General features: G+C 45.6%; 1 protein-coding gene across 1 annotated transcript; it reads right to left on the bottom strand.

Annotated features, from left to right (window-relative positions):
* Window positions 1–605: 605 nt before the first annotated feature.
* LOC143017529 (uncharacterized) lies at window positions 606–3906 on the bottom strand. Its single transcript, XM_076172320.1, has 2 exons — window positions 3880–3906; window positions 606–1718 (listed from the first exon to the last, which is right to left on the bottom strand). Exons 1-2 carry the CDS (start codon window positions 3904–3906, stop codon window positions 606–608), a joined length of 1140 nt encoding a protein of 379 aa, XP_076028435.1.
* Window positions 3907–13523: the final 9617 nt, after the last annotated feature.

The raw sequence follows: 13523 nt of genomic DNA, 5'->3' as shown, positions 1-13523 counted from the left end.
TATATACATATACGTATATATATGTATATGTACATACATACACACACATATATATATATATATATACATACATACATACATACATGCATATATACATACATACATACATACATACATACATACATACATACATACATACATACATACATACATACATACATACATACATACATACATACATACATGCATACATACACATAATCATACCCATACATACATACAGACGCGAAAAAACTTACGAACGATTTTACACGAGTGCATGTCCAACAGAGATCAAGTGGTTCGTTTCAACAATTCCTCCTCAATCTCATTCAGTAAAAAATAAATAAACAAATAAATGAATAAATATATTACTTACAAGGAGATTCATACACATGATTAACAATATAGTATCTTTTTATTTCGAATACGATGCAATAACAATTCTGGATTAACTTTCGTAACAAATAAACATCAACAAGCATAATCCAGTGCAGTGTGCAAACTATTTGTAACATCTGCTATGGCTTTACCACTTCATATCGACTGTTCCTCAATACACCGTCTTCTTTCTTGTACTGAGACGCATACATGGGGTGATTATTGGAGAAGGAGAACTTGCTCCTTTACAAAGGTGAGCTATATTGGCCGGATGGTGGAGGAGGAGGAGGAGGAGCGCTATAACCACCAGCACCACCAGCTCCAGCACCTCCAGCACCACCTTCACCCGACAGACTGAAGAAAGATGCTGGCTGTGCGGGCTGCAGGTCAAGCAAACTGGCTCCGGCGCCACCAGCACCACCGCCAACTCCAGGACCTTCATATCCACCAGCAGGACCCCCAACAGCTCCTCCGAAACCACCGGCACCTCCAAGTCCACCTCCAACTCCACCGCCAAGTCCTCCTCCAACTCCACCACCAAGTCCTCCAGCGGCTCCGAACCCACCAACTCCTCCTCCAACTCCTCCGGCACCTGCAAAGTCGGCAGCACCTCCTGAAAGCCCGCCTGCGAACCCTCCGGCACCTCCAAGACCACCAGCACCTCCTCCAAAGCCTCCAGCTCCTCCGGCGCCACCAGCACCTCCTGCGGCTCCGAGGGCAGTCTGCAGATCGATTCCGTGAGGAAGCTGGGGATTTTCTCCTTCACCGTAGTTGATGTAGAAGACCTCGGGACTGGGTGCGGGAGGAGCCGGCACTTCGATGAGCTCGGGACCAAGACCCTCAGGTTTCTTGCTGAGGACGTAGACTTTGAGGTCGTGCTGGGGAGGAGGAACGACAACAGGTGGAGCTGCATCTGGTGCGTCGGGAGTCTTGACGAAGACTACACTTTCAATGACCTCAGGGTCGGGGATAACTGGAGGGGGTCCGACGGGAACGTCGTGGGGTGCAGAGTGGAAGACGTAGACATTTCTCGTCACCGAAGGAGTGACACAGACTCCATCAGCTCTGAGGACTTGCCCGTTGGAGCATGCCGCAGGACCTCCAGCTCCAGCGCCCAATCCGACTCCACCCAGTCCTCCAGCTCCGCCGAGTCCCCCGAATCCTCCTACTCCTCCATGTCCACCTGCAAGTCCACCTCCAAGTCCACCTCCAAGTCCACCTCCAAGTCCACCTCCAAGTCCACCTCCAAGTCCGGCTCCACCACCAACAAGGCCTCCGACGCCGTGTCCTCCTGGCGAGGGAGGTCTGTAGCCTCCATCGGGATGGGCAAAGGCTGAGGCCAACAGAAGGGAAGAAACCTGAGGAGAGATACCATCATTTTAGAACCATTACTAAAGGTATTTATACATATTTTGCATGGCCCACCGAATACTCTTACACTAGACAGTAGATACGGAAATATCGGTTTACTTTGAAAATGCATTAAGCAGAGGGCAAACTTCTAGGTCACTGGTAGTCATAGACAAGTAATTTAGATTTTTGGGCATATGAGCTCTAAGCAATGAGGAATTAATATCTGCACTTCATGCATTTGAATAGCAAGATCTAGTGAGAGCAGGAAGAGATAGTTGGCTTCAAAGGAGCCACGAAGAAGAGCAAGCAACTCACGAGAAGCAACATGTTGGCAAATGACGAGGAGGGTTTGGTTCGGGCAACTTTTATATGCCAGCCAGGAGGAAAGTCGCGTTGTGAAACGTCAGAAAAAAAAGAGAAAGATGCAGATTCAGCGAAGGTGGGGTGGAGATCATTGTATACATAAAACCAGATACATCGTTGTAAATTATTAATATGGTGCATCCCCCCTCCCAAAAAAAAAAAAAAAAAATCCCAGTTTACGTCTGCAATCTGGTACTAAATGAACATGTACAGTTGAATCACATTAAAAATCAATCTGAGTCAACATTTGTAAGATCACTTTTAAATCTCTTTTCCTTTGAGGAACCTTTAAAATTATATATGTGTATGTATATTTGTGTAAGTGTGTGTGTGTGTGTGTGTGTGTGTGTGTGTGTGTGTGTGTGTGTGTGTGTGTGTGTGTGTGTGTGTGTGTGTGTGTGTGTGTGTGTGTGTGTGTTTGTGTGTGTGTGTGTGTGTGTGTGTGTGTGTGTGTGTGTGTGTGTGTGTGTGTGTAGTGTGTGAGTGTGTGTGCCTGGGAAGTTAACGGTACGTACCTTATTTGAAACATGGTAGGTTAAAGCTACGTTCGTCGGTTTTTGTCTCTTGTTCCGTCGGTCAAACGTTCGTTGTCATTTTGCATAACTGGACTTCTTCACCCATTTCATTCTAAACAACTATGCATGCTTGTGGGATGCTGTATATCTCTATGTCCTTCAAACACCTTCTCCTCCTGTTGTTTTGTTCCACATGAAAAGACAATCATTGTCAATTGTGTCCACTCCTTTTAGTTCTGAATGCAGCAATCACGTCTCTTCTTTGTTTAAAGAAAGTACGACTTAAACTGAAGCGCTCTCTTACCGAATCGAAGTTTCATGCAGTCAGTACTTTATTAGAGATTTTAGTGACACCATTACAGTTCAGAATCACGCAGAATACTTTTATGAAAAGAGACTACTTTTCACCGAAAAAAGAAGAATTATTACTAATAACTTCTACTGTTCCTACGTTCTACTGTAGTCATCGAACATCATCTCTACGACCTCTTCAACCACTTCTTCAGTGTGACACTGTCCCAAAGAGTGTGTATTAGTGTTGAAAAAATATGTCTGTGAAATTGAGCTGAAAAGACAACAGATATTCGTATAAGGTAGGCAGTGTGTGTGTTTCTTTTACATATTGTTGTTTGTGTCTCTGGAAGAAGAGTGAAATGACAGTCGTGGCAACGTGAAGAAAAGGTTTAACTTTGCAGATTTTTTCTATGAGAAGGGTGAAACATTTCGACGAACCCAGAGGTGACCCACCTCTGTTAATGCCAAGGGTGGGTGGCCAGCTCTTACCAGTTGCTTTGTTTATTTGTAGGACAAAGCACCCGAGACATCCGAACGTTTTCGGTGGTTTTAGATTTCGTGGTACAAGGTTATGACCATCCTGTAACGGAAGAATTCCCAAACCCTCTTAACACTTCCTGAATCTTCTCTCAGATATAAAGCAACGATAGGCAGTGACGCATTTACGCGCATGGCTCAGATGAGTACTGGTGAAGTGTGAAGATACCTCGGCTTTAACTCAGACACGGAAGACACCCTCGACTGCACTTTATCCCAGATCTGGCTTGGATATCCCGGCGCTTGATGGGCCCACGTTTCGCCTCGCCGACTTTGTCTTTCGTTTCTTTGGGGCCACAATAGAAATTGCATTGGCGTATTTACTTCTATCTTGATACTGATCCCCGTCCCACTAAGCTGGTCATCTCATTCTTGATGAGTCTGCACTCTTTTCTTTTTAATTTGGTTTCTTCCTGCGTGACTGTCATTTCATGTGCCATATAAAAGTTGTACCCACCAAATCATCCACGTCATTTGCCATCATGCTGCTTCTCGTGAGTTGGTTGCTCTTCTTCTCCGTGCCTCTATTCAAAGCACACGTGCCGTTTATGATATCATACAATGTTGTTATTCAGCTATTAGATATGCAGATGCCTGAAACTAAGTTTCGGTTTATTACCGTGTAGGACTCAAGTTTATGTTTAATTTTTTTGCCAGTGGTTAGCTGTTACCCATCCCAGAGGCTTAACGAGAATACACAACTTTTCAAAACATGACTACGAATTTGTGATATCTAGAATAATGGAATATAAAACTACTCCAGAGGTAAACCGAGTGTCCAGATCATATCTCATGCAGACACCTTTAGTTACGATACTAAGTCGGTGATAATTCTCAGGTTGCATCTCTTCTGTTGGCCTCGGCCTTTGCCCACCCCGATGGAGGCTACAGAACTCCCTCGCCAGGAGGACCCGGCGTAGGAAGCCTTGTTGGTGAAGGAGGCGGACTTGTGAGTGTACTTGGAGGTGGACTTGAAGGTGGACTTGAAGGTGGACTTGGAGGTGGACACGAAGGAGTGGGGGAACTCGGAGAAGCTGGGGAATTCGGTGGAACTGGAGGACTGGGTGTCGTTGTAGGGGGTCATGCTGCAGGTCCCGTGGCATGCTCTGACGGGCAAGTCCTCAGAGCCGACGGAGTCTGCGTCACTCCATTGGTGAAAAGACATATCTTTGTCTTCGGCCCCCAACCACGGGACATACCCGTCACACCTCCTCCGGTTATCCCCGACCCTGTGGTGGTTCGCAACGTTATCATCGTCAAGTCTCCCGATATACCGACCGTGAGACCCCCCGTTGTCGTTCCTCCTCCCCAACACCACACCAAACTCTACGTCCTCAGCAAGAGGCCTGAGGGTCTTGGTTCCGAGCTCATCGAAGTGCCGGCTCCTCCCGCACTCAGTCCCGAGGTCTTCTACATCAACTACGGCGAAGGAGAAAATCCCCAACTTCCTCACGGAATCGATCTTCAGACTACTCTCGGAGCCGCAGGTGTAGTTGGTGGCGCTGAGGTGGCCGGTGGTCTTGGAGGTGTGGGAGACTTTGAAAACGGACTTGGAGGTGGTGTGGCAGGCTTTGGAGCTATCGGAGGGTTGACTGGAGCTGCAGATGGCATTTTTGGAGGAACTGGTGGACATGGAGGAGTTGCAGGAGGCCTTGGCAGTGAATTTGTTGGTGTCAACGGTTTTGTGGAATCTACTGAGAGCCTTTCGGCCAGACATGGAGGTCCCGGAGCTGCCGGGAGTTCTGGAGGCGGTTTGCCTGGCCTGCAGGTAGCACAGCCATCACTTGACTTCAGTCTGTCCGAGGCAGGCGGCCCCGGAGTCGCTGCCAGTGGTGATGTCGGTGGTCATGGCGTTCCTCCTCCCCCTCCATCCAGCCAATATGGCTCACCTTTGTAAGAGAGTAATTGTTTATCACCTCATACTAAACTCGAAAAATCCTATGCATGTCCATCAGCATAACGAAAGAAAAAATCTTTCAGTGAGAGGTGATACAAATCAACAAGATAGGGTAGTATTAGTTTCATCGTTTGTAGATTGTATTGATAAGTGTTTAAACTTATGTTGCTATAAAAACAAAGCCAGAACTGTTATGTTACTTCATTTGAAATAAAGATTATGGTCAAACAAATGAAAGAAACTCCTTTTTATCATTCTTGTTACTGCATGCGGAAGTTTGCAATCATTGTTTTTAAAAAGACCCATTGGTGTAATATCAATGGCGTCGCAGCTACTGGTAACTAAAGGTGTGGGTTTCACTACAGTAGTTGCCTTCTAGCTGCCGAGGTTGTCGTCGTTGCTCTGTCTGCTCGAAGTTCTTCCAGAGGAAAGCAGGCACAAGTGACGGTCAGCTATTGCATACAATTGCGATCGAATCTGATCCTCCACTCCACACAATTTCCTTTCTTCTACTTCTTAGCAACAGTACCGCATCATTAGAAATAACGCTGGAAGGCAGGAAGAGGGCACGTTGGTTAAGCTAGTAGACTGGGGTGAAAGATTACGGGAAACCATTAGGAGCGTGAATGGAATTGAGAATGTAGCCAGAAAGAGTTGTAGGTGATGGAGGAAGCCTGTTATTGTCTTGGCTCCACGAGCTGGGAAGCGTGGGATGAGTGCAGAAGAAATAGAGAAATTAGCAGCTTTGACGTGGCAGATGCTGGCTTAGTTATGCACTCACAATGGAGATTGGAAAAAACCTTTCTTAAGCAGTAGATTTTGAATGGTTGGTCGACTTATTGGCTGGTTGAGACACGTATGTATGCGTGCACATATACATGCATACAATTATACATACGTCCCCCCATGCATTAGCCAAACATCTTGCCAAGCCCGTCTTCATACCGTGGTAAGATCAGTGGGTCACACCCTTAGAACTTGTCCGACTTATCAGATTACTGAAAATAGATTTTAGAGACAAAATCTTCGAGAGTTTTGGTGTCCAAAGCGCCTTTACGAATGTATAAATTCAAAACACCCTTTCTGCTATCAAGAACGTCTTGCTTCACATAAACGGGGACGACCTTTCTATCAACAAGAAAAACCACATCAAATTACTTTTGATGTACTTCACGTGTGGTTCTTTTCCTTCAATGGGAAGACATATTACCAGCATGAAGTCTTACTCATGGGTTCCCCTTTAAGAGCAGTAGCCGCACGCCTTTTCTTGGAAACACTTGAACAAGAACAGTACATGAACATCATCCCATACGACGGTAAGTGGTACAGGGATGTGAATGACTGCATTCTCAAACTCCCCAAAGACACAGACATTATTGATATCCTATCACGTCTCAACCAAGTCCACCCTAAAATTCAGTTGACTGTAGAGGACGATGTCAATGGATCCCTACCATTCCTGGATACCGTCATCATCAGGGGAAATATATATGCAAAGTTCAAGGTATATAGAAAACCCACTTACAAAAATGACATTAGTGCTCACGTCAAAAGGACCAAGACAGGTGCAGTCACAGGATTTTACCTTCATGCACTCAGAATATGCAGCACCGAACTCCTCAGTGGCGAACTACATCATATCAACGAGACATTCAAACAACTTGGCTTCCCAGATTGTTTTCTCTCCGAAACCTTAAAGGAAGCCAAAGGGTGAGTCAAAGGAATAACGAAAGAGACCAAGACACAAACAACACAGAGTACAAAATAGTCCACACTTCCGAATTGGCCTGCACACTCAGTAGAGAACTCAGACACATAGGTATCCACATCTCATGTGACGTAGGTAAGAAAATTGGTAACCTTGTAATATACGAAAGCGCTCTGCTCCGTTTGTTTATTTTCTTAAGTGGTTACCTTGCATTTATAAAACACACGTTCCTAGTGTTCTTATTGCATTGGTAACCTTATTAAACCAAAGATGGAAATCAATAATACCGAAAGTTTAGTATACAGAATCCCGTGCTCAGGTTATGACCGTGTCTATATTGGAGAAACTTACAGTGGTTTATCTACAAGAATGAGAGAACACAGAACCAATGTCCAATACCAACGCAACACCAGAGCACTCGTAAACCACATGGGTGAGAAAGGACATTTACCAAGATGGTGAACAAACAAGCATCCAACACAATATTTTTAGTGACAGAAAAACTGCAGAAACACTATGTATAGCTAGCAATGACTGCACAAACAGCAGAATAGATCACATTCAGCTGTCATAATCGGGATTGTTGCACGTAGCAAAGCAATGGAAGCCGGAACATCAGATCACCTGAAGCACCTCACGGAGTGCCAGTTCGACCAGCTCGTAGGATTTCGAGCCTCCTTAGACGTTAGAGAGGTTAGACCCAATGACCTAACATTGTATCCTTTCACCCGCCTTTCGACAGTTCCTCCTTAATCCCATTCAGTAATTGAAAAAATACTTACAAGGAGTTTCACACACATGGTTAACAAAGTATTTTTTATTTAAAATGTGGTGCGATAACAATTATGAGTTAATTTTCGTAACAAATAAATATTATTGAGCATATTCCAGTGCAGTTTGCAAACCATTTGTAGCACCTGCTCTGGTTTTACCACGTCTTATCGACTGTTCCCCCAAACAACGTCTTCTTTCTTGTATTGAGACTCGTGCATGGGGTTATTAATGAAGAAGGAGAGCTTGCTTCTCTAAAAAGGTGACCCATATTGGCCGGATGGAGGAGGAGGAGGAGGAGGAGCACCATAACCGCCGGCACCACCAGCTCCAGGTCCACCTGCACCCGACAGACTGAAGACAGATGCTGGCTGTGCTGGCTGCAGGTCAAGCAAACTGGATCCGCTGCCAGCTCCAGGAGCTTCATATCCACCAGCAGGACCCCCAACAGCTCCTCCAAAACCACCGGCACCTCCAAGTCCACCGCCAAGTCCACCGCCAAGTCCACCTCCAAGTCCACCGCCAAGTCCACCTCCAAGTCCACCGCCAAGTCCACCGCCAAGTCCACCGCCAAGTCCTCCAGCGGCTCCGAAGCCGCCAGCGCCAGCGCCAAATCCAGCTCCAACTGCTCCAGCAGCCCCAAAGTCAGCAGCACCGCCTCCAAGTCCGACTCCGAAGCCTCCGGCACCTCCAAGACCACCAGCACCTCCTGCAAGACCTCCGACGCCTCCAGGGCCTCCTGCGCCTGCGAGGGCAGTCTGCAGATCGAGTCCGTGAGGAAGTTGAGGATTTTCTCCTTCACCGTAGTTGATGTAGAAGACCTCGGGGCTGGGTGCGGGAGGAGCCGGCACTTCGATGAGCTCGGGACCAAGACCCTCAGGTTTCTTGCTGAGGACGTAGACTTTGAGGTCGTGCTGGGGAGGAGGAACGACAACGGGAGGTCCCCCGCTAGGCGCATCGGGAGTCTTGAGGAAGACTACACTTTCGACCACCTCAGGGTCGGGGATGACTGGAGGAGGTCCGATGGGAATGTCAAGGGGTGGAGAGTGGAAGACGAATATATTTCTTGTCACCGAAGGAACGACACAGACTCCATCAGCTCTGAGGGCCTGGCCGGGAGGGCATCCCGGGTGGCCTCCCGCACCAATACCCCCTCCGACTCCACCTAGCACTCCAGCTCCGCCGAAACCGCCGGCTCCTCCAAGTCCTCCAGCTCCGCCGAAACCGCCGGCTCCTCCAAGTCCTCCAGCTCCTCCTAGTCCTACTCCTCCGTGCCCACCTCCAAGTCCACCTCCAAGTCCACCTCCATGTCCACCTCCAAGTCCACCTCCAAGTCCACCCGAAAATCCGCCTCCTCCACTAACAAGGCCTCCGATGCCGGGTCCTCCTAGCGCTGGATGTCCTCCTGGGGAGGGAGGTCTGTAGCCTCCATCGGGACGGGCGAAGGCCGAGGCCAACAGAAGGGAACCAATCTGAAGAGAGTTAGCTTCGTTTAAGAATATTTACTTAAGGCGCTTCTGCATATATTTTTTGGATTATTGATTAATTTTACACTTGATAATACATATGGAAATGTCGGTTTACTTTGACAATGCAATGGGCAGAGGGCAAACATCTAGGCAAAGGGCAATCATATACAAGGAATTTAAGGAAGACTTGAGCATATCAACTATAAGAAGTTGTATAGGAGGATTTGGTGATATCAAGAAGGAATAGTACGTATAAAAGGGGCCACGGTGAAGACCAAGCAACTCACGAGAAGCAGCATGATGGTAAGTGATGCAGAGGGTTCGGTGCGCGCAACTTTTATATGCCAGCTGAGAGGAAAGTCGCACTGGAGAAGTCCAGAAAAAAAAACAAGGCGGTGAAGGGTAGCATCGAGTGGGGCGGGACCATTGCCTACATAAAGCCAGATGTACTGGTGCAAAACATTAATGTGAAATTTAGGAAAAACAAAAGTAATTAAAATCTCCTCTTGACTCTCAGATTATGCCTGGAATCTGGTGCTAAGTTACCGGGCAGGTACTTATTTGTGCATGTGGAGGTCATTCCCGGTCATTGGAAGAGAGGGTCAAGTTGGGGATGAAATGTCCACCTGCCTCTGGGACTTGAGTCTGGGTAATTTTTTTCTTCTACTTTTGGGTAGAGGTGAATGAGTGCGTTCCCGAACATTATAGTGGATGTGCAGATGCAGAACATGTATAGACGTTTAGGAGATGAAGAGGGAAGCGTTAACATGGTTAAAGAATGTATTAGCCTTTCGATTTCGAGTACTTTCTTGCGTAGTCATGCTTGTTCAAGCCACGAGCTACCCACAGCTCCACTATGCCATTCGTATACTTACCTATGTGCGTGTCCGTGTTTGTGTGTGTACGTGTGTGTGTGTGTGTGTGTATTACCTAGTTGTATTTTGCGGGAGAAGAGCTATGTTCGTAGGGGCCCGCAGTTGTATCTTTCCGCATCCAGTTCTTTTTTACAGTCGTGTATAGTTTTAGTACTCACTGTTTTCTCTTTTAATTTATTCCATGTATCTATCACTCTATGTGGAAAGTTATTCATTATCAGATCTCTTCTGTAACTGTCTTTCTTAAGTTTCGTGTGTGTGTGTATGTGTGTGTGTGTGTGTGTGTGTGTGTGTGTGTGTGTGTGTGTGTGTGTGTGTGTGTGTGTGTGTGTTTGTGTGTGTGTGTGTGTGTGTGTGTGTGTGTGTGTGTGTGTGTGTGTTTGTTTGTGTGTGTGTGTTTCACCATGATTCTGGATGACGTGCAGGACTTGTGATCAACAGCTATTTTTTTCGGGAATTGAAATGAGGTCCGTTTGATTGCAAACCCTCATTGCAGTCGTTTCAGCCAAGAAAAGGCATATAGACGTGATTTGATACTTGCCATTTGACCTAGGAGTCGATGAACTAGACAGTTATCTTTGCCTACGTGATTGTAGGGGTTAGTTTAAACTGCAATTCTTTATAGCATCGTCATTGGATGAGTGAACTACAATGATAGAAGACTGTAGACAATTTGTAATTTTCTTTTGTATGGTCATACTTATATGGATAATGATCTTCACTATTCTCTCGTCTTTTTGTAATTAAGGACGAAAGGAATTGATAAAAAACAACAATAGATTGTGGGTGGTCCCTTCTTATTCTGCTGTGTAATGTGGCTGTTTATACCACTTATCGATATTTGTACAAGAAGTGATTTGGACCTCATCAATGGAGTAGTCATTGTTGACTAGGAGTCGATGGCCTGTCGATTTCAGTCTGGTGTCATTCGAAGAGGAGCAATGTGTGAAGGCTCCTCTAATAAAGTACTGATGTAAATTTTCGATATTTCAAGTAATACTAGCTTTCACCGCTCGTGTGCCTTTAACATAATAAGCACTGGAACAGAGATCAATGACTTGGCTTGAGGAGAACATCCAGGAAGGTAATTGACCTACCCTCACTGTGTTCATCAGTGAGGGTAGGTCAATTACCTTCCATGAGGTTCTTTCGGAGGTGGCCGGTGATATCAGTCCAGGCCCAGACAGTTTGTCTACATATAGAACGCATGAGGTAGGCGCTGTAGTGGGAATGAAGGTAGCCAGGATTTTGGGCGCGTCGCGTTTTCTTTGCGTCCGGCTGGTTTCTGTTGCATATGCTCTCTTAGTGGTCTTGCTTCGGTAGTATGGGTAGTTCAAAGTAAGCAGTTCCCAACTACTGGGATTGATCTTAAGGTTTCTGGAGTACACTTTAAGGCAGTCTCTTATATTTTACCTCTACTCTCCAACTGACATCTTGATGACATGACCAGCCCATCTGGCTTGGGCTTTCTGTAGAGGAGTGTGGATACTGAGTAATAATCCGTTTTAAGCCCTCCGCGTTTGGGGCTCTGTCCTATCATTGTATGTATAGGAGTCTGCGGGAGCTCAAATGGAAGCGGAACTGTTTAGTGTCTGCTGTAGGCAGTCCTGATCGGCCTGATGTATAGATTGGGTCCTTTCTGCTCCCCGAGCATTCTTGTGGAGACCAAAGCTGTCACAGGTTCGTGAAAAGTAGTCCATTTTTTGCTGTATCTTCTGTTATGTGTTGACGTGGGAGGGAGGGTAACCATTAACATATAAGAATTTTCTGATAACGGAACTGCCTAGTGTAGGCCTTATGATCTCTTGCAGTCTCCTTCATTCATATGTTCTTATGTCTTCTTTGAAATCTTCGGCGGCGGGTGCATCTGATTCTCTTTATCTTGCTACAGGAAAGCTGTTTGGTGGATTTTCTGATTTCTTCATATTCATATATATGCAAGTGAAAGATATATGAGAAAACCGTCAAGACACGCTCACTGAGAGTATGTATTGTCACGTTCCTTTTAAGAAAGTCTCCGAATCAATCTCGTCCAAAATGGCTTCACAAGGGGACAGAAAAAAAGGCTTATAAGAAATTCTAGCGTTCTGAATACCCTAACAGTTGTCAGAGTTATGTAAATGATCCAAAGGAATTTGAAAAAAGACGACCAAGAAAAAGTGACAATTACAAATAAAACTTGCCTATAAATCTAAAGAAAATTCCAGAGCATGCAGCTGAAATAGAGATTTAAAAAAAAAAACAAAAAAACCAGGAATCACATTTGCCCATTTTTGTCTGCCAAAGGTAAACTTGAACATTTAAGTGAAGACATGTGAACAAAAAACAACGAAAAAGGAAGTATGACGCAGGCTAAAAGATACATTAAGAAGGAACTCACTTCTGTAAAAATGACCAAAGAAGCCATTAGAAGATTCACGGAAAAAATCAAAACTAACAAAACTTTATGTCCCGGCTGTTGGCATAAAATAATTTTTAAGGAAATAGAAAAATGAAATTATCAATAAGACGCACTCTGGCCGAGCGGTTTAGAGCGTCGCTACTTGCGGCGAAGGTCGAGGCGACGGCAGTCAACTCACCTCTTCCACCAGCGAGTTGGACCAAGGGTATGGTTAATCAAATTTCACGTTACAAAGTCCTCTGTAAGGGGCACCGTCCTAGCCTTCTAGCCTTGGAGTTTGCCTCATTAAACTAAATCGAATCACCATCAGTTAGAAATGATCACAAAATATCTACCAAGAGAATGAAAATCAGTAAACGTGGGTCCTATATTAGAAAAGGGGGAGAAGAAGGCACATAACTACAGACCAATAATCCTGACGTCGGCTTTAGGAAAAATAATGAAAACGATTACAAGAGATGCCATAAAACACCACTTACAACTCAACTGCCTGATAAACGACAACCGGTGCTGCTATGTTACATCATGGTCAACTCACCTCACCTCACCAATCGACTCCCACGAGGTGGGGAGTGAGAAACCCTTGGTAGGGCAACCTCTGTCATTTGCGGAAAGCCGATGTTTGGGTCACTTCCCTGCCTGGCCAGGGCTGTCAGGAACCAACGCAAGAAGCACGCAGTGGATCCCGCGAATCGAGCTCACGACCGCCTGCTCATATGTTCGACACAATATCCACTGGACTACCGCCCGGCCCATAGTCAACTCACATTACGATTAAAGGAATACCGGAAATTTAACATATCTGGACTTTGGTGCTGTTCCACACGTGGGACAACTAAACTTATTTCGCATGAAATAGACGGTAACTGGCTAAACTATACAAACTGGCCCCAAACAATAGTAAGCAGTGAGATGTTCTAGATGGCAAAACAGTCTATCTGGAAAAATGTTACGAGTGGATTCTTCATAATATACCTTGA

Source organism: Oratosquilla oratoria, chromosome 3 (assembly GCF_046742065.1).
Source record: "Oratosquilla oratoria isolate Oo_2021 chromosome 3, ASM4674206v1, whole genome shotgun sequence".
In the NCBI taxonomy this organism is placed as follows: domain Eukaryota; kingdom Metazoa; phylum Arthropoda; class Malacostraca; order Stomatopoda; family Squillidae; genus Oratosquilla; species Oratosquilla oratoria.
Note: the sequence above shows the minus strand (reverse complement) of the source record. Positions and strands in the feature narration are given on the sequence as shown.

What these genes read in the sequence shown, in the direction of transcription:
- LOC143017529 (XM_076172320.1), bottom strand. Translation starts at nt 3,906, where the DNA reads ATGATGGCAAATGACGTGGATGATTTG. An exon ending in CAAATGACGTGGATGATTTG is followed by an intron (nt 1,719 to 3,879) that starts GTGGGTACAACT and finishes ATCTCTCCTCAG; the next exon opens with GTTTCTTCCCTTCTGTTGGC.